The sequence below is a fragment of the Bombyx mori genome, chromosome 6 (genome assembly GCF_030269925.1).
Source record: "Bombyx mori chromosome 6, ASM3026992v2".
Lineage (NCBI taxonomy): Eukaryota > Metazoa > Arthropoda > Insecta > Lepidoptera > Bombycidae > Bombyx > Bombyx mori.
Window position 1 is genome coordinate 1,326,051 of NC_085112.1, and position 27,247 is coordinate 1,353,297.

Sequence of the window (27,247 nt, forward strand, 5' to 3'; positions counted from 1 at the left end):
CTACGTATTAAAAAAATCTTGGTACTTGTTCAATAATAGTGTTAAAAATTTACCTAATAATCCTTCCTACGCAATAAATAGTTTAAAAACTTACTCATGCCAACACACCACGCGGTATTGTGGTATGAATACCACCAGTATGAGTCATTACGAAGCAAATGAGCGATGACCAAGCCCTTTATTTAGGCTCAGCTTTGGCAAAGTAGCGCTCGTCATCACATCCGAAAATAATAATTCATAGAAAACTACATAATAATCGGATAATGTACATAAATTGGCAACATTTCCCGAGCCTCGAGGCTGGTGTGATTATCAAATCGGACAAGGTTGCCAGATCTGCCAAAAAAATTCCACTTTATTTGATTTTCAATTCCAGCGATGCGTTAATTCTTGGTAATGCTCTTACGGCCAAGCATAATAGACATTACTTCATAATAAGTCCTATCTCCAAAGTATAATTACATAAGCTATGTCAATACTATTAAATGTTATTCAAAAGCCGTGGTCTAAGCTTTAAAATACTACAAACCTATCATTTTTTGCCAATCGTATTGAGTTAAACTGATTAATTGGCCAACAGGGCCCATTGATATGATATTGCAAATGTTGCCACCACCTAGAGATGTGAGGTTGGGGTTTGAATGGTTATTGTAAACCGACTGCCCGCTAGTTGTGATAGCTTCGGGGTTCGAAGACTACTAAGTATTACATCAGCCATGAAGTCGCCTGTACAGTTATACAATTGTCATGGGACCTGACAATTCGAACCGATTCAGGCTACTGACTAGGTTTAGTTTAAGGGTTATAATATTATTCATGATTACATTGCGGCAGAAATAGGCAGGGTGGTATCCCGGGTGGTATCTACGGGCCCGTAATAACCCCAGTAATTATGCACATTAAACTTATTTTGTAATTACACGATTTACCGGTGGTAGAACCTCTTGTGAGTTCGCGTGGGTAGGTACTACCACCCTGCCTATTTCTGCCGTGAAGCAGTAATGCGTTTCGGTTTTGAAGTGTGGGGCAGTTGTTGTAACTATATTTGAGACCTTAGAACTTATCTCTAAAGGTGAGTGGCGCATTTACGTTGTAGATGTCTATGGGCTCCAGTAACCGCTTAACACCAGGTGGGCTGTGAGCTCGTCCACCCATCTAAGCAATAAAAATAAATAAATAAACTTCCCATATTTTCTTACTGTACTTCCGAACCTATTCTGGTAACCAGTATAGAGCACCTAGCGGGTATTTAGAGATAGGCACCATCATCACATTTTCTCTGTTAAGCAATTAGGATAGAACAGCGCTTTCACAGTTGAGGACTTTTGTACTCTCTGTTTTGGATCCTCGCGTGTAACGTGCTTTGTGATATTCGCATTATCCTTTTGAACCACGGTAACCATTTTACACGAGACAGTAAAAAAGTTCCCAACCAATTCCAATAATTGAATATCTCACTATCGTTTATAAGAGCATCGCTAATCGTACCGATTCCAAACATCATCTCAGAGTGAGAGATTGAACTGGCAAATCGCCCGGGCCAGTTACATAACCCAGACGCGGTCTTGAACGGTGTCCAGTGTCAAGGCAACCGAATGCATTTGAGTTGCATATGAACACGTCATTATTGGGGTGTCCATGGATCGGATTTTTGTTTGGGACAAATCTAGACTTTCTTCCGACTCGACGAATGTCAGTTAGCTCCCAAATAAATTACTTTTATTCATCTATATAGACACGATCTCACAATTCTAGTATGAATAGGCTGGTGGTAAATACTGCGGGTCCTGATTTTGTGTTGAAGGTTAGTAGAGCCGTAATATAATTAATAAAAAATTTGACTATAAATATTACAAGGTGAGTTACATCTACATTACGATTAATTGCTATAGGCTCCGGTAGCAACTTAATACCATATGAGTCGTAACTAGTGTACTCTTTTCCTAAAGCTTCCAAATATAAATATATAAAAGTCAATGTGTGTATCTTGTCTATAGATTTCGAAATGGCATTACTAAGTTCGATGAAATTTCCAGGAGATCTTCAAAATGGCCAAACGGGTGATCTTGTGAAGTTTGGCAGCGATCGGGACAAAGTTAAATCAAATATCGGCCAGCAAATTTCTCCGGGTTTGACCAGAGATAAATTTAAAAAAAAAAGGTTCTCATAATAACCGAATATTATCTAAAATCATGGACACTATATCCATGACGTCGGGCCATTGGCATCAACTCAGCATCCATCAATGCCGGCCATCCGTTACGCTGATAAGGTTTGAGATATAGTTGTACTGTTTTAATGCATTAGCACGTAATAATATTCTATATTATGTGTCTCGTACTCATCAAAGCAACTCTAACTACAATATTCCCTTCACTCAACCCTGGTATCTTTTTTTTATTGCTTAGATGGTTGGACGAACTCACAGCCCACCTGGTGTTAAGTGGTTACTGGAGCCCATAGACATCTACGACGTAAATGCGCCACCCACCTTTAGATATAAGTTCTAAGGTCTCAAGTATAGTTACAAAGGCTGCCCCACCTTTCAAACCGAAACGTATTACTGTTTCATGGCAGATATAGGCAAAATTATAATTCGGTTTTAAGGGTGGGGCAGCTGTTATAACTATATTTGAAACCTAAGAACTTATATCTCAAGGTGAGTGGTGCATTAACGTTGTAGATGTCTATGGGCTCCGGTAACCATTGAACACCAGGCGGGCCGTTAGCTCATCTAACCATCTGAGCATTAAAAAATAAGAATAAAACTAATGAAATACGTCCTTTATTTATGTTGACTAATGGTTTCCATAATGAAGGATTAACACCGTGTAATAAAAATTAAATCGACAAGAGTTATATATAATTCGCGTAATTAGAATGAGACATAGACCTCAAGCCTCAAGGTGGGTCGCTGCATTCACGCTGTGACATGTATCGGCCATGAGCAATTTTTTTTTATTGCTTTAATGGGTGGACGAGCTCACAGCCCACCTGGTGTTAAGTGGTTACTGGAGCCCATAGACATCTACGACGTAAATTCGCCACCCACCTTGAGATATAAGTTCTAAGGTCTCAGTATAGTTACAGCAGCTGCCCCACCCTACAAACCGAAACGCATTACTGCTTCACGGCAGAAATAGGCAGGGTGGTGGTACCTAGCCGCGCGGACTCACAAGAGGTCCTACCACCAGTAAAAGTATAACAGCTATATTTTACTTGTTTACGAATATTAAGCAATGGCGTATCGATCATAATTTCTATAATTAATTAAACATCATTAGCTGCTCACTAAATCAACGTTATACCGTCAACCGGACGCGCCCCTACGTCATACGACCAAAATCATCAAGTGTTTAGAAACAATTCAGGAAAAACATAATATCCTCGGATTATGTTTTCGCAAATATTTCCCTGAGATATTCTCGTTGTAACAATAATACAATTTTACAATGTAATATTCAAGTTCAATGGTGAATTTGTTTTTAGCTATTTATAAACGGACTTGACTTTGTACTTGTATTACTAAAGGAAATCGTACGAAAGAAAATAATCAAAAGCTTTGATGATGTTCTTTTGATTATTTTGTTTGGTTTTTGAATGCATGACAATATCATGTCTTAAAATGTGTAATTTTTTATTAGTCATTTATGAATCGTTAATACATATTTTTGTAAAAGAAAAGAAATTTAAAAATGAGCTGGACCTCGCGGAAAGCGTATGTGGTGTTTTTATCTTTAGAAAATGATAAAAACACTACATACGCTTTGCTATTTTCGTCTCTCAGTTAGTTGCACGTGTGGAGGTGCAACCCCAATTTCTGTATTTTTATAAACATTTTCGTATTTTTCAGTTTTATTTGGTATATGTACAATATAAATTTATTATAGTTTTTAAGCGAAATAATTGTGACACACGGAGATATGGATGGTCCTAAATCGATAGAAGCAGTCGCAAAATTTTCACGGTTTTAATGGACATTCAAGTGAATTCCCAGGAGAGAGGGAGAGAGAAAGAGAGTGGTTAAACGCATAGTTTTATTTATTTATTGCTTAGATGGTCGGACGAGCTCACAGTCCACCTGGTGTTAAGTGGTTACTGGAGCCCATAGACATCTACAACGTAAATGCGCCACTCACCTTGAAATATCGAGCTTAAAAAGGTATATTCTGATGATGATGATGATGTGAATGAACCGGATTAAAAGGGCATTGAGAACGCGGCTTGGACACTAGTCTATTCAACAGAGGACAAAAAGATTATCGTCTGTGACTAATTATAACTATTTGGCAAGTCTCATTACCTTTACTTTTATATACTACATTGTTAAACCAACAACAACAACAAGGGTTTCGCCTTACGTTGTCAAATTTAGAAAAAATAAACTATTTGTCATTTGTCTGCACTAGCAACTATTTATCGTATGACCCGGTAGGACATATTAGCTATCACTCAGGAATTACTTGCCATGCCTTTAAAATGCAGGGGGATATAAGGATTTCTGTGCCATCTCTTTCTTTTACGTTTGATTCCCATAAAACCAGATGAAAGTAATAAATTCAGTTTCATCATATTATGAAGATATATAAGAAGATATGGTTAACGGAATATTGTTCGGTATCTTTCTCAACAGAGACCTGTGGCTCTTCCGCTGTGCTTAGCACTAAAACAGAGACCACGTGCACGTGGAAAGTATATGCGATGGTTGGTGTCATGTCTTTAGGAGCTCACTGGAAGGATTGGAATGAAAGATTATCTCAGAGTTGCCTCATAAGGTCATTTCGTCCATATGACGGCACTCAAGCGATACTAGAAGCACAAGGAGGTGTGTTTTCAAACCTCTTTCCTATATATATATTTATGTTCACAATTCGCAAAGTTCGCCTTGAAGTACACAAGATAAATTAGTGCTATAAAGTTGCAAGTATAATTAGAAACAAAATTGAATCTATTTCAAAGGCGTTCTCTGAAATAGTTGCATAACACAAAGGGATCTAAACGCAACCAAAGATTACCCATTAAGGATATGACGTCATAGTCTTCAAAGAACCAAAGCCATTACTTGGATATTATTGCCAATACTCGTGTAGTACAGTGGAACTGAATATAGGTAACCTCCATATGATACCGAAGTGCATATTATCATTACGAGCTGCTGTAGACTAGAGATTGAAACATCTTACAGCTGCCCACGAACTCATGTTCTACCTTCAGATGTACGCCAACTTTAAACTGCTTTAAAAGAATGATCTTTGAGATATAAATTCAAAGGTCTCAAGTATAGTTACAACGGCTGCCCCACCCTTCAAACCGAAACGCATTACTGCTTTACGGCAGAAATAGGCAGGGTGGTGGTACCTACCCGCGCGGACTCACAAGAGGTCCACCAGTAATTACGCAAATTATAATTTTTGCAGGTTTGATTTTTACTCCTTTTTCCTTCACCGTGGAAGTTAATCGTGAACATTTGTTGAGTACGTATTTCATTAGAAAAATTGGTACCCGCCTGAATTCGAGCACCGGTGTATCGCTCAACACGCATGCACCGGACGTCTTATCCTTTAGGCCGTGACAACTTCTGACTGACTTTTTATTGCCGTCACCGTCCACCTTGACACATGAGCTCTGAGAATCAGTTTTAAAACCGCTGCCCGTGTTGTAATGGTGTAGTAATGAGTTTCGGTTTGAACAGTGTCAAACCGAAACTCATTACTGCCTCACGGCAGAAATAGGTACGTGGTACCTATCCGCGTGGGCTCACAAAACGCCCTACCACTAAACCTAACCTGTTTAGTGCTCTCTCTCTCTCTTAAAACAAAAAGTCTTCAGAGACGCCTCTATTAAAAAAAGAGATAAAAATTTCTCCACTCACATAATCAGAGGTAATAACATTGTCAGCGTTCCGTATGGCATCATCGGAGTAGGCTGTGACATTCATCAGGAAAGACTTCAGTTCTTCGCCAGCTATAGCCGTGTATTCAGTGAAGAGCAGTAGAGCATCCGCCTTCGCTGACATCAACTCCTCGGTCAGCTCTGGAGTGTACCGCTTCTCTATGTCAGCGTCTTCGTCCAGGGTCTGGTTGCTTTGATCGGTCACGTCCACCCATAGAGAATCCTGAAACGCAAATATTTCTGCTGTATTTCCGTACTCAGTTGAGGGCCTTGTGGTGTTGTGTGGATAGAGGCTATAAGACCAGTCACGGCAGATCACCGTGACTATGGACCGACCAGAGGCAGCCCTTCGACGAGTGCATAAGAAGGGCCGCTGTAACAACAACAACAAGAAGGGTTTCGTAATTCGTGGTCAAATTTAGAAAAAAATATACTATTTGTCATTTGTCTGTACTAGCAAATTTTCTATCTATAATAATATACATAAATGAATTGCTGTTCGTTAGTCTCGCTAAAATTCGAGAAAGGCTGGACGGATTTGCAGCATCTGACAATCGTTCCAAAAGGGCCAAACATTTTTTTTTTAAACACAAACGAACATATCATGAATATTCCACATCCAATATCTTCAATAGCGTAACAACATTCACTTTGGGCTCTCTGTGGACTCCAATTAACAGGATGACACAGGACCGTCACTAAAAAAATACATCACAATTCAACAAATATTATTCGCCTACACCCAAGGGATATAGCCAGTTCACGTAACACAAAAACGCTATAACCACGTGTATATTTAACGTAAATATACTTTTTAACGACACCATAAAGAAAAATCAAACTGGCTGTGACGCGAAAATTTGATTCCATACGTTCAAGGCTCATCAAAATCAAGTTTATTAACATCAGTACGGTTTTTTTTAACTAACTATTGGCTGGTAACCTAAGGGGCTATTTCAGTTACTTGCGGAGGGATAGGTAAATTCACGGGCACAACCTGAGAGAGCTGCTAACACTAGCCCTAGTATTAGTAGTAATGCTTCGCAGAATCTACCGTCGGATCGGAATCGCGACCCACTGAGAGGATCTGGCGAGAAATTCAATGGACTGTGTCACTGGAGATCGATTGGAGAGTCTTACAATATATGGGACAGTAAAAGCAGCATGGTTCGTGATCAAAAGATCTTGTCTGCTCGAGGAGACGAGGTGAGGATATGCTCATTAACACCATCAGCTTTACTTTTTTTGATGCTCTAAATGTGCAGGCGAGCTTAATTTCCACTCAGTGTTAAGTGCTCACCGTCACTAAAGGATATGAGCTATGTCAATCCGCTGCCTAGTTAATATCATTCAAGCCTCCTTTGAAGAAGAATACGTTTAAGAGTAAGGGTCAAAATGTATCTTCCACATACACCATGGACTAACCAACAGCCTCTTTGTCGTAAAAAGGATTGATGGAAGCAACTCAAACTTCCTACCTATGCTGATAACCTTGAGAGGCTATTTCAGCTTCGCCCTAACGTGTAGGTGAGCTCACGGGGCTCAACCGGAATGTTGCTAGCACTGGCCCTAGCAAGAGCAGTGCTTCGCAGAATCTACCATTAAATCGGAAACGCTACCCACTGAGAAGATCCGGCGAGAAACTCAGTGGGCTGTGTCTATGGGTTAATTCGCTCGCCGAGCCTTTCGTCGCAAGCGACGGGTTCGACGAGGACGGTGACCGGTGCTTGTGGTACCTAAAATCACCGTTAATGGATCGGGAGGATCCGTAATGACGTGTTTTGGGTGACGTTGACAAACGGACCGATGCAACTTAGTAGCTATTGCTTTCAACTTGCAGGTAATATCGCTCCGTAGTCTTAATCAATGATGTTCGTACCATTATTTATACTATTAGCTCATGAAAAAAACAGAACAGAATTCTCTTGTCAAGGCCTGCTGTTGTCCATTAACAATATAATAAATTTATTTTCATATCCACGATATAATATCGTATTAATCACGATCGGTAATTAAACCGTGCCAAGGCTGGATATTGGAGATTCGCAAAAAATATATATATTTTATGTTTGACGCACAGTTGATTTGATTAGCTGTTCTCATTGATCTTTGGTGTGGTGGATATCTTACGTTTCTGAGTAGATGGTTTCACTAATTTAATGATTGAAATTCATCATTCTGCCGAAGCCATGTTGCTTGAACCCTTTGGAATTTGGTAGTCCGGGTAGAACCACTTATTCATTGGAGCTATTTAAAACCTGATAGGCTTAATAACAAAAATCGTCAATGTCACTAACTGCCAAGTGAGTTCCAAGTGCTCAAATATATTAAGTGTATAATCTATGCCCAAGTGAAGTAAGCATTCGTTTTCGGACTTTTTGGCGGGAACGCGAGGAGTGAAGTTGTGTGATTTGTTTTATTTTGTCTATTTAGTGTTTCTTCAGGTTTAAATGTGTAATAATGGTGGTTTATTAACTGTTTAATATCTGTGAAAGTGCACAAATGTGGGAAAATGAAACAAAGCTGCTGGACGTAACTTGTCGGGTTCCTCCAAAAAGTCCACTGAAAAAAATCTCAGTAAATGACCACCATTTTACTGCGATTATATTTCATCCCATATCATTTCATTTCATTAAATTTCATCCCAGTTGATTAATGTCTCAAATTAATCATCTTCATTTCATTTCACTCCATATTATCATTTTTCATAAAATTAAGAATTTAAAGTAAAATAAGACATGACTTAAAGGTCTTAGTTACCAGGTCATAAAATCTCTTAAAAAAGCATTCGTTTTCGTTTTCCAGAGACATTTTATCTCACGAAAAATTGTTTTCACCAATCGGTAACATTGCCTTTTAGCCATGTCAGTTACTTATTGTTTATTAATCTTTTCGATAAAATATAGAGGTAGCTTTTTAAGAGAATTCTCAATTCTGCACAAGGTACTTTAAGAAATTACATGGATTAATAAACTACTATATCACACATTAATATTTAAAGAAACATTAAATAGAAAAGTCTAAGCACGATTCCAAGTTCCCACCAAAAAGTTGCGACATTATCTCAATGCTACCAGCACAATATGAAGGAAACCTTTTTTTTTCTTTCTAAAATTTACAATAACAATCCGTGAAATGCGTTCAAAAATGTTAACGATATTTAGTATAGCTGGTCAGCTGTGTCTTTATTTATTTAGTGAGTCGCACTAACAAGGCGATCACCAAATCAGAGCTACTGTAAAATGGACACATTCAGTATTATTGTACAGAATCTTGACCTTCTAAGCCATGAAACTGTATTCTACGCACAAGCATTGAAAGATTCTCCCGACACGTCAAATTTATCGATATATTTTATAAATAGTTTAGGGCATCTCTAGTCGGAGCAGTTATTTTAGTGATGTCACAAAGGAAATAGTAAAATGTTTTATGCTAAAATAAACATTACGCGTGTACGTACGTAAATACGTTCTTATGCATGTGCTATGATTTACAATTATTTTTCATGCCAATTCTTCGGCACGAGTGTTGGCAGTTTATTTAATGGCTGTTTGAGGTTATTGCTAGGTAACGGTCCGGCTGGCTTCGGTATACCAGATAGAAACCACCATGCTGCATAACATCTGGTTTTTGGCCAGAACGCGAGAAGAGGAATTGTGTGAATTGTTTTGATGTTGTTAATTTAGCGTTTCTTCAGATTTAAACGTGTAACGTGGCGTTTTAACTGTTTAGCGTCTGTGAAAATGCAAAAGTATAGAAAAATTAAACAGTCGCTGAACGTGGTTTCCTCCAAAAATCCCACTAAAATACTAAAAAAGTTCCCACCATTTTACTGAAAGATTATTTCACTCATCTCATCTCGTTTCAATCGTTCGTTGAATCTACCACCGGATCAGAATCACGACCAACTAAGAAAACCACCGAGAAACCAAGTGGGTTAATATGGAATCGCAAGAGGCTGATTGACATACTTAAAAAAAAATAAGAAGAGCGTCCATAAGTCTGTGGGCTGTAAACTAGTCTGCCCATACAACCATAGCTATCTGTGGCGGGTAGCCATCACAGAACACAAGATATTTGACAGGTGCCTGAATCTCGCTTACGACATTTTCAAGATAAGTTTACATACTTACATACATACAAGTTCCGAGCAACAACAGACCGTCTACCAAGTCTACCAAGCAACGACACCCGTTTGGTGGAAGATCCATAATATAAACTAAAATATATATTGAGAGTCCGAGATATGTGTTGATTTTTTAAGTCAAAATATTTTTTACTAATGCTATTAATGTACTCCAATATAGCTGGTGTCGATACGAACATATGCTGCATACCTGTGTATGTTAGTAAACACATTCCATTCTTATCAATGTTTTATCTGAGCATCACTTTATCTAATCGGTAGTCAAGAATTCTTATTTAAATATATAACTATTTGTTGTTTCTCTTACATTTTGTTTTCCAACATGTAAAATTAGAGCTATTTTTAACTGCGTATTGGAGTAAAGAGAAAAACAAGAGAATGACCAGAACTCTGAGACACATTGGTCCAATCTCATTTGCTCTGGAATGACGGTTATATTGCCTTTAAAATAGAATAAAACATTTTAAATTGCCCGATTGTAAGTAGCAATTTGATGTGATGTAGGAAGGTATCTCTTGCCTATATTTGGCATTAAATACATCATGCGTTTCGCTTTGAAGACGGGCGTTTATTCAATGAAATTGGAACATCGACCTCAACATCAAGGATGCTCATGGATCTACAATCCTAAGTGGGCTTTTTTACGCAAGAAAAACAGAATATACGATTTGTATTAGCAGGAAGAAAGCGAGAAAACAACACACATCAAATCCCATTACATCATAAGCCGAATAACTCGTAAATAAATGTGTTATGTAAACGAATCGAACCCGATTGCCGCGCAAGGCCACTGCTGTGTCATCGGAGGTAATGTCTTCACGGTGCAATTAGTTTTATGTGCATCGCTCAAACGCTTTGTTTAGCTGTGTCGCTATTTAACCCACCTGCGACACAAATAAACCAGAGTTACGATTAAAATAGTTAACTCATATGATTACTGGATTATTTATCTTCAAAAAAATTTTTTTTATTGGTGTACGAACTCACAGCCCGCCTGGTGTTAAGTGGTTGCTGGAGCCCATAGACATCTACAACGTAAATGCGCCACCCACCTTGAGATACCAGTTCTAAGATCTCAAGTATAGTTACAACGGCTGCTCCACCCTTCAAACCGAAACGTATTACTACTTCACGGCAGATATAGGCAGGGTTTCTGCTAATCTGGGAATTATCTAGATATACGCGAGTAATTGAATCGAACGCCAGACTACAACGCATCTAAGTTTAACACGCATCTCCTTTTCTTAATACAAGACGATTTAGTCTGAATTTTTTCTTTAATAACTAGCCACCTCTAAACAATATTCCGTCAATAGAAAGAGTTTAACATTTATTTAACCAGTATCCAGCCCAGTGCATTATAATTGCCCACTAAATCGTACGACACGTCACAATGCGAACGCACTGGAGCACTGGATACACACAGTAAACATGTTTGCTCTGATAACACACGCTCAACAAAGCCCACGTGTGGGGCAAGGTCGCATACCGTAATATGAGACAACTGTATGGAATTCACTGTAATATTTGATATAGGTCACGCAATGTCGACCTTGAGGTAGTTCGGCCTGAAACGTTTCTAATAGACTGAACTGAACTGATGATGATATTTACTGGTGGTAGGACCTCTTGTGAGTCCGCGCGAGTCGGTACCACCACCCTGCCTATTTTTGCCGTGAAGCAGCAATGCGTTTCGGTTTGAAGGGTGGGGCAGCCGTTGTAACTATACTTGAGACCTTAGAACTTATATCTCAAGGGGGATGGCACATTTATGCTGTAGATATCTACGGGCTCCGGTAACCACTTAATACCAGGTGGGCTGTGAGCTCGTCCACGAATCTAAGCAATAAAAAAAGAGAAGCATTTCAATTCCATCACTCACTTTGCTGCTCGAGGTAGAAAACTCAATTCCATTTGAAATAGCTCCCCATTAATGCGACATTGAGGATTTGCACCAAAAACACGCTGCGTTAGGCGTAGAATCGTACGAAACTTCATCAGATCCAATAACCCTTGCATTAGACGCCTTTAGCCCTAACACTAGAAGCAGGCTTAGGGACCCCGGTAACCGTACTCGTCGAACTCGACAAAGAGTTCGAAGTGCAACCTAACTTAAGCATCAGCCCACTGAGTTTCTCGCCTGATCCTCTCAGCGAGTCGCGGTTCCGATCCGGTAGTAGATTAATTCGCGAAGTAACTACTCATGAGTTGTTAGGTCTCCTTTGGAGGCGCTCGGGCAGTTATTAGCGAATCCCACCCCTCCTGGCTGAGCCCTTGCTCGCCCGCCCATCTGTCCTTGTGAAACTGGAAAGGCCTCCAACCCATCAGTAATCAATCAATTAACAAAAATCCGTACGAAAGCTCCTAGTCCTTCGTCGTGGAAGTCATCTGATTCGATCCACGAATAGTCACGTAATTCGACACAGAGCTTTGCAACCATAAAGCTTTGCCAGCCTTGTGTGCACACGAAAGCCTTCGGGGGGTACGTCTTTTGAATAGTTTAAAAGGTGGTAACTGAATTACATGGGTCTTCACTGTGATCAAAATGTAATATTTCAATATACTTAAGGCTTTATCTAATCTGACTGAAGGTATGCATTTTACGTGCACAGTTGACGCAGAGGTCGCTAAAGGTTGAATTTTAGATAACGTCTTCACGACTTTGGTTTGCGTCTTGGAATTTCCACATTGAGCCAGTTATATCCTGCAGTAAAACCTTGGCTGGGGAAAGTACTACACGTGTTCATAGTTATGTTCAATGTTGGCAGCATAGAGAGCGAGAGAGAGTGAGAGAAAAAAAGGGAGAGAAAGAGAGGGAGAAAGCAAGAAGGAGAAAAATATTGAAACAGGTGCGTTAGCATTGCCTTAATCTTCCAAAGTATGACCAAAAGTGTATAATTTCTGCCAGATATTTGTAAGTTCTTATTTGTCGTTCCTGGGATAGATGCCAAATGTTCACGACCTCATGTAGGTCTCTACGGACGAAATGAAACTAATAGCAAACATTGGCAGAAGACTCGCTGGTATTGTGGATATTCTGCCGTCAAAGTTACCGTTATCTCTCTTTCTACTACGTTCGTGGAATGAGAGTCAAGTACAGGGTATCCAAGAATATCCAAGAACGACACCCCTAAGCTCATTGGCAGTCTGTGGCCGTAAAAATCACCACAAGCATGTTTCACTGCCAAGTACTGTATACGCTTTCCTCAAGAGAAGTCTACAGCGGTTGGGGATATCGATATCCAGCAGAGGGATAGGACACCCTTAGAGTGCCAGTGTTCTTTCCACTAGATACTCCAGATGCCCAGCTCTGAATTGCGAATATTGATTGGATTCGTTGCAGTTTTGTGAGAATAACTCAGTATCTTCGAAACTGCACAGATACGATAGTCTGTATTTTAATCAATTAGAGTCAATTGCGACTTTTAAGTCTTATTGGACACTCCGAAATCGGTCTCTTCTTCCCCTGGAGGTGATAACATAATTATCCCGTAAAAAAATGAAAATGAAAATACCAATTGCTTACCTAATGAGAATTCGTGCGATATCTAAAAACCTCGCCGAACAAAGGTGTACCGTGAGCTTTGTCTCCTGCTTCATGATCTCACAGTCCCACAGTCCACTGCTGGGCATATGTCTCTTCCAATTAACCAGTAAGTCCTGTCCCCGGCTTTTCTCAGGTGTTTCTTAGCGGACACCCTTCGCGAGTCAATCCATTTGCTTTAGTCCGAGTTTTATCCTAATTTGAAATGTATACAGCGGATTTGGTATTATTCGAGACGTATTTTAAATTTCTTTACATGAGTAGACAGCGGCATAACTTTTTTTTAATGCTTCGATAGGTGGACGAGCTCACGGTCCACCTGGTGTTAAGTTACCTTCTACAACCTAAATGCCGCCACCCATCTTGAGACATGAGTTCTAAGGTCTCACTTTTAACAGTACAATGGCTGCCCCGCCCTTCAAACCGAAACGCATTACTGCTTCACGGACTCACAAGACGTCCTACCAGTTTTACCAGTAAAACGCACAGTATTTGTGCACAAGTGACTCACGCATGCTCATGAGTACATGTTTATTACGTTCGCATTCTCATTTTCCACGAGAAAAACTCAAGAAACTTCTGTGACAGATAAGTGTCCATTTCTTTTTTGTTTCTCTGCATACTGTAACTATACTTGAGATCTTAGAACTTATATCTCAAGGTGGGTGGCGCATTTACGTTGTAGATGTCTATGGACTTCAGTAACCATTTAACACCAGGTGGGCTGTGATCTCGTTCACCCATCTAAGCAATAAAAAAATAATACTGAACGCGCTAACAGACGTATAAATTATACAAAAAAAGACCTCCAAAAACAATTAATGATATCGCATCGTGAATAAATACGAGTATATAATTTTTTTTAATAAGCACCATTAATTAATGCGTTAAAACGTAAATTGAAAAAACAAGTCGATCAGGTCAGTCAGAAGTCGTTTGTTACAGTATTATTTTATATAATTAAACGCAAAACGCAGATGTGTTTTTCACCTACAATTACCCTATAAATAAATAAATAATGTTTGCGGGTTTGTTTTTTTATTTATTGGTACGTTCGCAGATGATACAATAGATTTGGAATTTTTATTTTGGTTCGCACTTAGAGGGAGCTTTTTTTTTTTTTTTTTTTTTTTTTTTTTTATTGCCCTTGTAGGCAGACGAGCATACGGCCCACCTGATGGTGAGTGGTTACCGTCGCCCATGGACTTCAGCAATGCCAGGGGCAGAGCCAAGCCGCTGCCTACCGCTTAATACTCTCCACAAGCCTCGTTTGAAGAAGGACATGTCATAGCGCTCGGGAAACACCGTGGAGGGGAGCTCATTCCATAGCCGGATGGTACGTGGCAAAAAAGATCTCTGGAAACGCACTGTGGATGACCGCAGTGGCTCCAGGTAGTATGGATGAACTCTACTCCGGTGGCGGGCGGTGCGATGGTAAAAACGAGATGCCGGTATCATCTCGAACAATTCCTCAGAGCACTCCCCATGGAACATGCGGTACAGAATACAGAGGGAACCGAAGTCCCTCCGCAGACCCAGAGGCTCCAAACGATCCGTGAGAATGGGATTATCGACAATCCGAACGGCCCTCTTCTGTATGGAGTCAAATGGAAGAAGCTGGTATTTGGGAGCCCCGGCCCAGAGATGGGAGCAGTACTCCACGCGAGGCCGGACTTGAGCTTTATAAAGCAAAAGTCTTTGTCCAGGCGTGAAGTACCGCTTTGCTCTGTTGAGGACTCCCAGCATTTTGGACGCCAACTTGGCTTTGCCTTCCAAATGACTCCGAAACTGGACATCGCTCGAAATGTCGACCCCAAGTATCCCGATACTCTCGGAAGGTTGCAGGGATACTCCTTGGAATTGCGGCGCCATGACAAAGGGGTCCTTCTTCGCAGTGAACGCGCAAACTTGTGTCTTTATCGGGTTGAATTGAACTAAGTTCAATTCACCCCATTCGGAGACTCGCCCCAGAGAGTTCTCCACTTCAGACACAAGTTTTGATCGTCTCTCTTGCACCGCGCTCCGAGAGAGACTCTGATGGCCGATATATCGCGCATCCCCCGTGCTGTCATCCGCATAGCAATGCATGCCATCAATAGACAGCATGTCATTGATATACAGGATGAAAAGCGTGGGGGAGAGCACCGAACCTTGTGGAACGCCAGCGTTAATGGTCATGGTATCAGAGCAGTCACCGTCTACAACGACCGTGATGCTCCGCCCATCCAAAAAGCTAGCGATCCACTTGCAGAGTCCCTCGGGGATTCCGTAAGATGGTAGCTTCGATAGAAGTGCCCTATGCCAGACCCTGTCGAAGGCCTTCGCGATATCAAGGCTCACAGCAAGAGCCTCGCCCTTGCTCTCCAAGGCTTCAGCCCACCTGTGAGTAAGGTATACAAGAAGATCGCCAGCTGAGCGACCGTGACGGAAACCGTACTGTCGGTCACTGATCAGCTGGCGATCCTCAAGATACTTCAGGAGTTGTGTATTTATTATTCGCTCCATCACCTTGGAAAGCAAGGAAGTTATCGCGATAGGCCTATAGCTCGACGGGTCCGACCGGTCACCCTTCTTGGGGATAGGGTGGACGTGGGCGGTCTTCCATGAAGACGGAACCCTGTTAGCGCAATAAGAGAGGCGATACAAACGCGTTAGCGCAGGTGTCAGCTCAGGGGCGCACGTTTTCAAAACCACTGCGGGGATGCCGTCTGGCCCACTCGACTTATGGACGTCCAGGAGTCGGAGCTCCCGCCTAACTGCACACTGTGTGAAGCAGATATCCGGCAGGGAGCTATCACACCGGGGGATGTTCGGTGGTGTGGCACCCCCGTCGTCCACAGTCGAGTTCGAGGCGAAGAGTTTGACCAGAAGGTCAGCCTTCTCTTTCGCGCTGTGGGCCAGAGTGTCATCGGACTTGCGCAGTGGTGGGAGACTAGACCTGCAAAAGTTTCCTTCTGCAGCTTTGGCGAGCGACCAAAAAGCACGGCTCCCGGAGGGATAGCTCTTTAATCGCTCGCCAACTCTAGCAACGTGCTCCGACTTCGCCTTGGCAATTACCTTCTTGTAGGACCTGGAAGCGGCGTTATATTTCCGCCTTTCCCCTGAGATGTTAGGATCCCGACGTCTCCTGGCATTATCCCATGCCACGTATGCGGACCGCTTGAGGTGTGCAGCATCCCTACTGGCATTGTTATACCAGGGTCTGCTGCGACCCCCAACGGGCACTTCAGAGGAGGGAATAAACAATTCCATCCCCCGGAGCACCACGTCTTTAAGACGGTCCGCACAGACGTCAGGATCAGCAGAGGAAAAGCAGAACCGCCCCCATGGGTAGGATGCGTAAAATTCACGCAATCCATCCCAATCTGCTGACATATACCGCCAAACTCTACGATACCCGGTCGTCGTTCGACGACCAGGACGAGAGAGTGGTACGGCAGCACGAATAAGGCAGTGATCAGACGATCCAAGCGGAGCGTCGACCACCACACTGTATCCGGCCGGATCCGTGGTCAACAGAAGGTCCAACAAAGAAGGTTCGTGCCCCTCGATATCTGGGACACGGGTGGGCTGTGTCACCAGTTGAGAGAAGCCGTAGGCCAAGGCGAAATCGTAGGCAGTCCGACCCGGGAGGTCAGTGGTTCTGGACCCCAACCACTCTTGATGGTGAGCGTTAAAGTCTCCAAGAACCACCACCTCCGCAGATGGGTACTGCTCAAGCACGCGGTTAGTCCCCTCTTGCACATGCTCAAACAGAGTTGAACCTGCATCACTGCTGTGGGACCTGTACAGGCACGCGTAGATTCGGATACAGCCCCCGTGATCCACGCGCAGCCACAAGAGGGACAGGTCCCGTTGTTCGAGGCCCCGAAGACGGCGACAACAGACATCCGCCCGGACGAATACGCACACCCCGGCTTTACGTAGGAAGTTGTGCTCCAATACGTAGCCGGGGTATTCAAGGTATGAGGTATCGTCCGGAGCAGATATCTGCGTCTCCGTTAAAAAAAGCAGGGCAGGCTGCGCCGTCTCGAGGTGGTGGTGTACGGCGTCAAGGTTGCTATGTAGGCCCCTAACATTGCTGAAATCCACATTAAATGTGGAATGGGGAACCGCCTGTAAAACCCTTTTCTTTTTTTTAAACTTCATAAATTATATTTCCGGAGAGTAGGATTAGGAGAGGTAGGATGTTGGAGGTGAGATCGAGGCAACACCTGAATGAAGCGCGGATCATAGTACGTGCTCGACCACGGGTTGCGCGAGAGACTGACGCAGGGCATGGAAGGGCCCCCAGTCCACCCTGCGTACGATCGCCGGGATCCACTCCGGTCTCCGACTCCGGCACGACGACCGCACGACAGGATTTTACACCGGTTGGCGGGACAGCTTCCCGGGGCGGAGTTTAGTAGAGACACCCGGGTTCAGGTCCCCTACTGACCGGCGGGCGGCAGCGGATACCGTTTCACTAGGTCTCCCTATACCCCCGCCAAACAATCACGCCCCGTGAGCTCGCACGCACGTCTGCTCCGCATGTTCCAGACGTCACCAAGACTCACCCCCAGCAAGGAAGGGGAAAGGGAGGGAATAGAACTGGCTCTCCAACCCACACGCCGGAACACAGCTAGGCTATTTGGCGGCGGACTCTAGTTGGAGGGTGGTCGCCAGCCAGTCGGACAAGTCCTACCACCGATTATGAATTCGGCTCCCGTTTTGCACCACCCAGGGGTCACTTGTAGGGAATCGCGGGTTAAACCTACGGAAGCGGGAAGCACCAACCCCCAAACCGCTTCTCGTAATGGAACCATCAAAGGAAGACAGGTGGCGCACGAGAAGAAGGAATAGGAACGCTTGGTGAACGGACTCGCCATCCGCCTGGTCCAATATGGCTTGAGACATGAGGTCTAAACCTCAATCTTATTCTATTCATATAATAATCTGTGTGTATTCTTGGATGTCTTTCCATAAAACCGGCAGTTATTTAACGTATGTGGCTGGTGTTTTTGGGTACCTCAAGCACCTGTTGACGACTAAACTAACCCACAGACACAGCCCACTGAGTTTCTCGCCGGATCTTCTCAGTGGGTGGCGTTTCCGATCCGGTGGTAGATTCTGCGAAGTGTATTATTCTTGCTAGGACTAATGTTAGCAATATCGTTAGAGCCCCAGCACGAACATCTCGGTCCTACAACATCTTAAAATGGAGAGCGCTCAACGCCTGTCTACCACCTGTCTGCAATGCATATACGCTACTTTGGCCACGTTGCCCGCAGAGGTGTAGACAACTTGGAGCGTCTTATAGTCACTGGAAAAGTAGAAGGAAAACGTTGGTCCGACCAGATCTCCGAGCAAACCAGCGGACCACTTAGCGCTGCACTACACCAGGCAACTGACCGTAATAGATGGAGGCTGGCAGTCGACAAGCTGAAACGGAGTCACGATCCTCAGCAATGAGGGAGCGATGGAGAAGAAGAAGAGCCCCATGAGCTCACGTATTCGTTCGGTTACGCTGGCATAGCCTCTCAAGTCTACCAGCTTAGGTAGGAAAAAAAATCGGTTGATACAATCACTACTGCTATTCGCAAATAAAACGCTTTATGACAACCTTGGTGACCGGACACCGTCAGACACTGAACTCCTGGCGATGTATGAAAAGAAATGAGTTTCAAGCCACTGAAGAAAAGGAAATCTCACGAAAAATACAAAACGTGTTCACAGGACAGGTATGAAACTTGAACGAGCAGTGAAGAATGCTTTATCTTATCGTATTGTAGTCTAAAAAAATCCACAAATAAGATTTTCGTTTTTCGTTGTGAAACACGAAGTTGTGACAAAATAAGATTTGTAAATCTTAATACTGGTTGAGAGTGTAGAGTGAACAAACGGGAAAGTACCACCGTCCGACTCGCTTCTGCCACCAAGCAGACGCGCAATACGATTTCAAGGCCTGTAATGTCTAAGGATTTTAATGACCGTTAAATATCTTTTTTTTTATTATTTAGATGGGTGGACGAGCTCACAGCCCACCTGATGTTAAGTGGTTATTGGAGCCCATAGACATCTACAACGTAAATGCGTTACCCACCTTGAGATATAAGTTCTAAGGTCTCAGTATAGTTACAACGGCTGCCCCGTCCTTCAAACCGAAACGCATTACTGGTTCGTGGCATAAATAGGCAGGGCGGTGGTACCTAACCGCGCGGACTCACAAGAGGTCCTACGACCAATAAACCTAGGAATGGCGATATAGCGGCTTCGACCCGTCAGCTCACAATATTATGTCCAGCCAGCTTTAATTACAAAAGCATTTAATATTTTAACTGCGTACAAAAACGCTGTAAGCTGAAGTTAACAATAAACACATCACTAAAGTATCATTTCATTGCACCTACCACTATTTACTCTGCACTACCTTTGGTTGACTGGTAGAGATTGCTTTAGGCATTAAGTCAGCTAATGTAAATTTTACATGAAGTGTAATAAATAAATAAAGTAATTAATTCATTAATTAAATTAAAATTAAATAAAGTATCAACTGTCACGCAAGCTACTAAATGAAAGTAAACAAAAAAAATACAATAAGAATTTAACACAAAAAATAATAATAATAAATTCTAATGAATATACTGAATCGAGCACTGAACAAAATAAATATTTCCGAATTAAAACTTCCGAATAAAAAGAAAAACAAAACCTTCATATGATTATATTAATGTTTTACAATATAGCCGCCTCGGCGTTTACGAAAACTCAAAACGATTCAAAAGTAAAACCGAATAACTGAACAAGAAACACGTTAACCAAAAAAAAAACCACAGACCAAACATTTCAGCTTCAGCCTCTAACTTTCCCCGATATTTTATAGACAACGTCACTAAATACGCATTTTAATGGAGATAATGAATGAATAAAATTATTTTTCACACTCGCACACACAAACACACACCTGAGAACGAACTATCTGTCCGCACGTCAGTAGCAGAAGGCACGAGATACATCCCCGCGCTCCCATCGTGAACTGCACTAGTGTTTAGATGTGATCTATGCACCGCACTGCACCGGCCGACTGTTTCGATTCTCTTTCAAGAAATGTAATGACACGTCCGATATATAGACATTTCAATTTAGGTATAGTTATATATACGTATATTAGTTTGAGCTAGCATTTATCCGCGGGTTCATGCGCGCTTTGAAACTGTTATTGCTTATATTGGTGTGCTGGCGGCAACCCATAGCAACTTGAGTATACGTATTTATGGGCGGATTTAATTTTTATCACACGATGCTCTTCCTTGATCGTGGAAGTTATTCGCGATTTTTTTTTTATTGCCTTTGTAGGCAGTCGGGAATACGGTCCACCTGATGGTGAGTGGTTACCGTCGCCCATGGACTTCAGCAATGCCAGGGGCAGAGCCAAGCCGCTGGCTACCGCTTAATACTCTCCACAAGCCTCGTTTGAAGAAGGACATGTCATAGCGCTCGGGAAACACCGTGAAGGGGAGCTCATTCCATAGCCGGATGGTACGTGGCAAATATTGCATATCATACACCTAGAATCTTATCCTTTAGAACAATAAATACTATGAAATTAATAATAAAAAAAAACAGCTCCAGAGATTTGCATGTAGAAATTCAGTTCGAAATAGCATTTTTGAAGTTATACTTCTTTAGGCGCGTTATGAAAATTTTATGAGAGTGAAATTTTACGGTGCGCGCGCACCGTGACACAAAATTAACAGAATGAAGTTGCCCACTAAATCGCTTATTACAATACGACCGACGTAACTTGGCGAGTCTGAATATAGCCGCAGGTGAACTTTCGCGCATGTACACTCATGTAAAAGAAAGTGTTATTAGCATTCATTTTTTAGTAATATAAATGACAAAATTATTATTTAATAAATTTTTATTAATTATTTAATATTTAAAAAAAAAAGAAATAAATTTAATAAAAATAAAGTATAACTTCTTACGCGCGTACATAAGTACACGCACCCTTTTTTTCTTCATCACACAAATAAACTTAGAGAATCAACGAAATTATACCCGTAATAAAATCTAATATTAATTTAATGAATAGCTCATTCCATTGCTGTATCTATGAGCACCGTGCACACCTAAGAGCGGCTGGAGAATAAATTTATAAAAAAAAATGTATAATTACCATATTAAGTGTATAAAAGTCATTTTTCGAAAAAGGTACATCCGAACATAGCACGGGAGATTCGTTATACTTTACAGTGGAAACATCGACCTCATGTCCCAAGGTATGTGATCCCTATTCATCATCATGTCCGTAGACCCTCACATTTATTGCGGGAAGGTATGTGGTGACCTGAATCACGATCAGATACTACATTTTTCCGCGATGCAACGAGATATGGACATATTACTTGTAAAACATCATAATATTTAGACGCATATGTAAATTTTTGTTATACAATTAGACTTTTCTCGAGCAAAAGAATTATATATTCAAAACGTCCATGCTATCCATCAATTAATTTGGACGCCTGATTTTAAAAGTGAAACAAAAGAACTAATATTTTCATACAACTGTTCTTTTTTCCCTCCAAAATTTTCCTTTAAATTATTAACGTCCTATTGAAAAATGTAGCCCTAAATTAGTTACACTTTATTGCATTACACATTACATAATATATTACGGGCATGCACCATAAAATACTCAAGATGTCAAATAAAGATTGGCAGTAAAATATTTACATAATATGTATTCGTACATAACGAAGCAGTCATATATATCTAAAAATACCTTATATACAATGTCATTGTGAATGCAACAACATAATTTTATGCTACTCAATCTATATTGGTCAATACAGACCCAGAGATCGTTACCGAGTCGCATACAATGGAATTATTTTGTTCACAACTGCGCTATTAATGAAAATGAGATAACTTCAAAATGGCTTATGCAAAAAAATAAAATTTTGGCGCGAATTCGAATGAGTACTGAAAAAATTTGGTTGAAATTCTTTATTTTAGTCTGGTAACATTCTCAGGCTGACCCGGTTTGTTTTAAGCAAGGAAGAACTTAAATTTATGGAGTACACATGTTAAGCAGAATTCTTTACAGAACCCGGTAGATAAGTCCTAAGCTGTGAGAGAATTGGTGGACGGTAAAATCAAGGGTAGTAAAAGAAATACAATTATTTTATCCAGCTTATCGTTAGGTACATATCGACGCTTGAAAGGCAAAAGTGACTAAGCGACAATGCGTGAACTTTACAGTAGACTAATTTAAGGGTGAAATACCTGAAAACAAAATTTATTTTAACGAATCTAGCTATAGTAGAATCTAGCTAGTAGCTGTAGGATTGAAATGATTTTAATAGACCTAGAAATATATATTTTTTGCGCATCGAATATGGTTATTGCCTATCATTTATGTACAAATCAGTTTTGTCGCTTAGTCACATTTGCCTTTCAAGCGTCGATATGCGTTTTATTTATAAAATATAGAATGTATAAATTGGTGATTTTGATGGAGCTTGCCGTTTAAACCTTATGTACACTTTATTGCCGGCATGAGTACATATGCATGCCAGATACTGCTTAATTATGTCGCGAAACATACGTGTTCTAATTTCCAGGGTGGGGCAAGTGCTATGCCATAGAATTCAAAGTTTGATATATTTTTTTTATTTTTTTTTTATTGCTTAGATGTGTGGACGAGCTCACAGCCCACCTGGTGTTAAGTGGTTACTGGAGCCCATAGACATCTACAACGTAAATGCGCCACACACCTTGAGATATAGTTCTAAGGTCTCAGTATAGTCACAACGGCTGCCCCACCCTTCAAACCGAAACGCATTACTGCTTCACGGCCGAAATAGGCGGGGCGGTGGTACCTACCCGTGCGGACTCACAAGAGGTCCTACTACCAGTAATATATCGCACCTATCAAACTTTGAATCGCGTATAGCCCTATAGCTATAATGTCACTTATGCGATTCTTGTTAAAACTGAACTGAGTTTGAGAAAATCCATTTTTAATAGTTATTAGTGAGATGTTTGCTTTTAATAATTACGTTTAAAGTTGTAGTTTAAATATTATCATTTTATTTCTTTAGTCGAGAAAAAGTATATAACTGTATTAAGATGTTGAATTTTTCAACGCTTCTCCTGAAAAGTACATAATTTGCATAAGTGATGTTATAGCACCGTATGCGCGATATATCTCGTGATGCGTCAATATTCTGATGTCTACATGCCCAATGAAACCTTTAACGCCAGGAGAGCTGCAAGCTCGTTAGCCTGTCTAGAGCAATAACAGAAAAATGGACAGACAGCTTTGTCTACTGACGTCATAACCTCAAAGAATAGTCAAAGAGGTACACATTGGGACTGGCTTTTTTTAAGAAGAAAGGATTAATAGTGGCCTGGAGGTCTTTCCATGTTTAACAGCACAGGCGGGCGAGTACAGGCTCTGCTAAGAGGGATGAGATTTGCTAATAGCTACCTAAACTCCTCCGAAGATCTAACAGCTCGGATCGGAATCGTTACCCTCTGAGAAGATTCGGCGAGAAACTCAGAGAGCTGATGCATGGGTTAAGTTGCACGTCTAACTCTTTCCGGAGTTCGAAGAGTATGGTTACCAGGGTCCCTTAGCCTACTCCTAGAGCTGAAGGAGTCTAATGATAGAGTTAGTGGACATGATGGATCCGTAGGGACGTGTCTAGGGCGTCGACGGTGGTCCAAAAATCAAAACCTGTGTATATCTTGAAAATGTCGTAAGCGAGATTCAGGCGTCTGTCAAATGTCTTCTGTTGTATGATGGCTACCCGCCACACGCCTTAACTTCGTTTGAGTAACGGATAGCGATTGCGTAAACCTGTCTTTAGAGTAATAGACGCAACGGTCAATTTAATGTCATTGCACATCGTAAAATCGTGATCTGTGAATTTATTTTATGTTGAATTTAGTTGAGGAACATGCCTGCATATGTGTGCATATGTGAGAAGTCTGTAGTCGTCACGATCGACTTGAAACACGCGGTAATTGGTAAATATTGAACATGTAAATATTAAGATTCTTTTATTATTTCATACCGGGCTCCGATGAAATCTCACCACCGATAGCCAGAAGAGGAATCAAATTGAATTATATAGAAATCTTAGCACGAACAGATGTCAGCTATTTGATGTTGATTAAAATAGAACCTTAGGCTAAATGAAGACAGTAAAGTTCATGATTGTCCGACCTTATATCTGTAGTGAGCGTTATGGCATATGAAGCGAAACAGCAGAATAAGCCTAGTCAGAATTAAAAACAAAATGGTTTATCTACGTATGATTTCCGTTTGAATCAGACGATATTCAATATGATATTTTTTTAGTGAATCCGCGCTGGCGACGTAATGGCATCGTTTAGGTTATTTTTCGTGTAGATAAATGTATTTTCTTAATCATTTAGTAAAATGCAAAAACAGTTGTGTAAACACGTCTGAGTGGAATAGGGCTGGGAAAATTCGTAGTTTGATGTGGTATCGATGTGGTAAAAGGCCCTATCGTATAGGAACCCAGAATATACAAAAACAGCTTCATCCCTTGTCTAGAGATTTAAAGGTTAAACTCATTTGCCTTTCATATAAAGCAGACTGCTAGATCAAATTTCTTTTTTTTTATTGCCGTATAGTCAGACGAGCATACGGCCCACCTGATGGTGAGAGGTTATCGTCGCTCATGGACGTCAGCAATGTCAGGGGCAGAGTCAAACCGCCGCCTATTGTTAAGTACTCTCCGCAAGCCTCGTTTTGAAGAAGGACATGTCATAGCGCTCGGGAAACACCGTAGAGGGGAGCTCATTCCAGAGCCGGATGGTACGTGACAAATAAGATCTCTGGAAACGCACTGTGGATGAACGCTGTGGCTCCAGGTAGTATGGATGAACTCTACTCCGGTGGCGGGCGGTGCGATAGTAAAAACGAGATGGTGGTATCGTCTAAAGCAATTTCACACGACACGCACTATATTGACACGGGGAATGTTCATTTTGCTTTGCGATTCCTTCATGAAAAACCTACCTTACTATAGTGTAATTTTCAGTTAATATCGCGCAACCCTAACCTATGAAGGCTATGACATCATACGTTTTCAGTAAATGACTAACAAATTATACGAAACGTACAGACAAACAAATCGTTTGTTTTATTATTCGACCGTGATGATTACTAATCGCTTAAATATTTTAAAAGAAAAATATGACCCATTTTTGGATTGTTTTTTTTTAATATGAACACAATTACTTGATTGATCATGTTTGTGTGTTTGAAGGCGTTTTAGATAAGTTATTTAGATAGTCTCGTTTTTAATTATGGGCCCATTTTATATAAAAATGTTTTCCGGCCCCAAAAGACTCTCATTCCCGATCCTGCAGACAGAATGGAAAGCAGTCGACGTCGCCCAAAACACGTCATCTCGGATCCTCCCGATCCACTAACGGTGCTTCTAGGTACTTCAAGCACCGGTCACTGTTTTCATCGAACCCGTCGCCTGCGACGAAGGGCTCGACGAGTAAATTAACTCTCAGACACAGCCCACTGAGTTTCTCGCCGGATCTTGTCAGTGGGTCGCGTTTCCGATCCGGTGGTAGATTCTGCGAAGCACGGCTCTTGCTAGGGTTCGTGTTAGCATCGTCGTCAGGTTTGAGCCCCGTGAGCTCACCTACTAGTTACGGTTACGCTGGAATAGCTGCTCCAGGCTACCAGCTTGGGTAGGAAAAAAAAAGAAAGGATTCTTTAGAAAGAGAAAATCGGCCAATTTTCATTATTATCTTTGTCGCACACGTTACTTAAGTAGCGCGTGAGAGAGATGACACTACAATGCCGAAAGTAGCCGATTATCTCTTTCTAAAGGGCGATTTGCAATATTTATCGGCGGGCACTGTGACACCACTAATTATTGTATATTGCATTTGCATTGAAGGAGAAGTCAGCTAGCGTAATGCAATGTTTTGAAAATATAATTCCATCTACTTATTGTCTTCGACGCTAAATTTACCGCGAAGCCACATTTCATGGTTTAATGTGATGAAAATACAAAAATTTCCATAATTTTCTACAAGAACAATAAGGCCTTTATATTGTACGGGCAAGTGAACGAAAGGAAAGGACATGTGGTTAGAATGAAGGAGACCAGAATGCCAAAACGACTGCTCTATTGCAAACCAGAGGGCCGCAGAAGTCGTGGCAGACCCAAACTCCGATGGTTGGATGGCGTGGAGCGCGACCTCAAAGTTATCGGTGTCCGGAACTGGAAGGAGAAGGCCCTGAACAGACCAGTCTGGAGAGACATACTGGATTGAGCTATACCCACCCTGGGCTGTAAGGCCTAAGATGATGATGAAGTGAACGAAAATTCTATCTGGCGTTTAGCGGTTGCCGGAGCCCATAGACGTTAATAACATGAGTTAATTTTTTTGTGACTCGTAATCCCTCGATTACTGGCGAGCAAAGGCTCAACCAGGAGGGGGTTATGAAGTCATCGTGGCCTAACGGATAAGACGTCCGGTGCATTCGTGTTGAGCGATGCACCGGTGTTCGAATCCCGGTGAAGGAATAACATCGTGTAATGAAACCCGCAAAATTATAATTTGTGTAAGTACTGGTGGTAGGACCTCTTGTGAGTCCACGCGGGTGGGTACCA

General features: G+C 41.5%; 2 protein-coding genes across 2 annotated transcripts in view; one reads left to right on the top strand and one right to left on the bottom strand.

Moving 5' to 3' along the window:
- The window catches only part of LOC101741292 (uncharacterized), a 28,803-nt gene extending 8,003 nt beyond the window's left edge, over positions 1-20,800 (bottom strand). Inside the window, exons 1-2 of the mRNA XM_004925222.5 lie at positions 20,527-20,800; positions 5,873-6,115 (exon numbers count right to left, since the gene is read on the bottom strand). Of these exons, the coding sequence (XP_004925279.1) occupies positions 5,873-6,115; positions 20,527-20,592 (309 nt within the window). The 5' untranslated portion in view covers positions 20,593-20,800. The remainder of the gene's footprint in view (positions 1-5,872; positions 6,116-20,526) is intronic.
- LOC101740450 (uncharacterized) overlaps positions 1-27,247 on the top strand; it is a 960,210-nt gene that overhangs the window by 646,082 nt on the left and 286,881 nt on the right. The window lies entirely within an intron of this gene.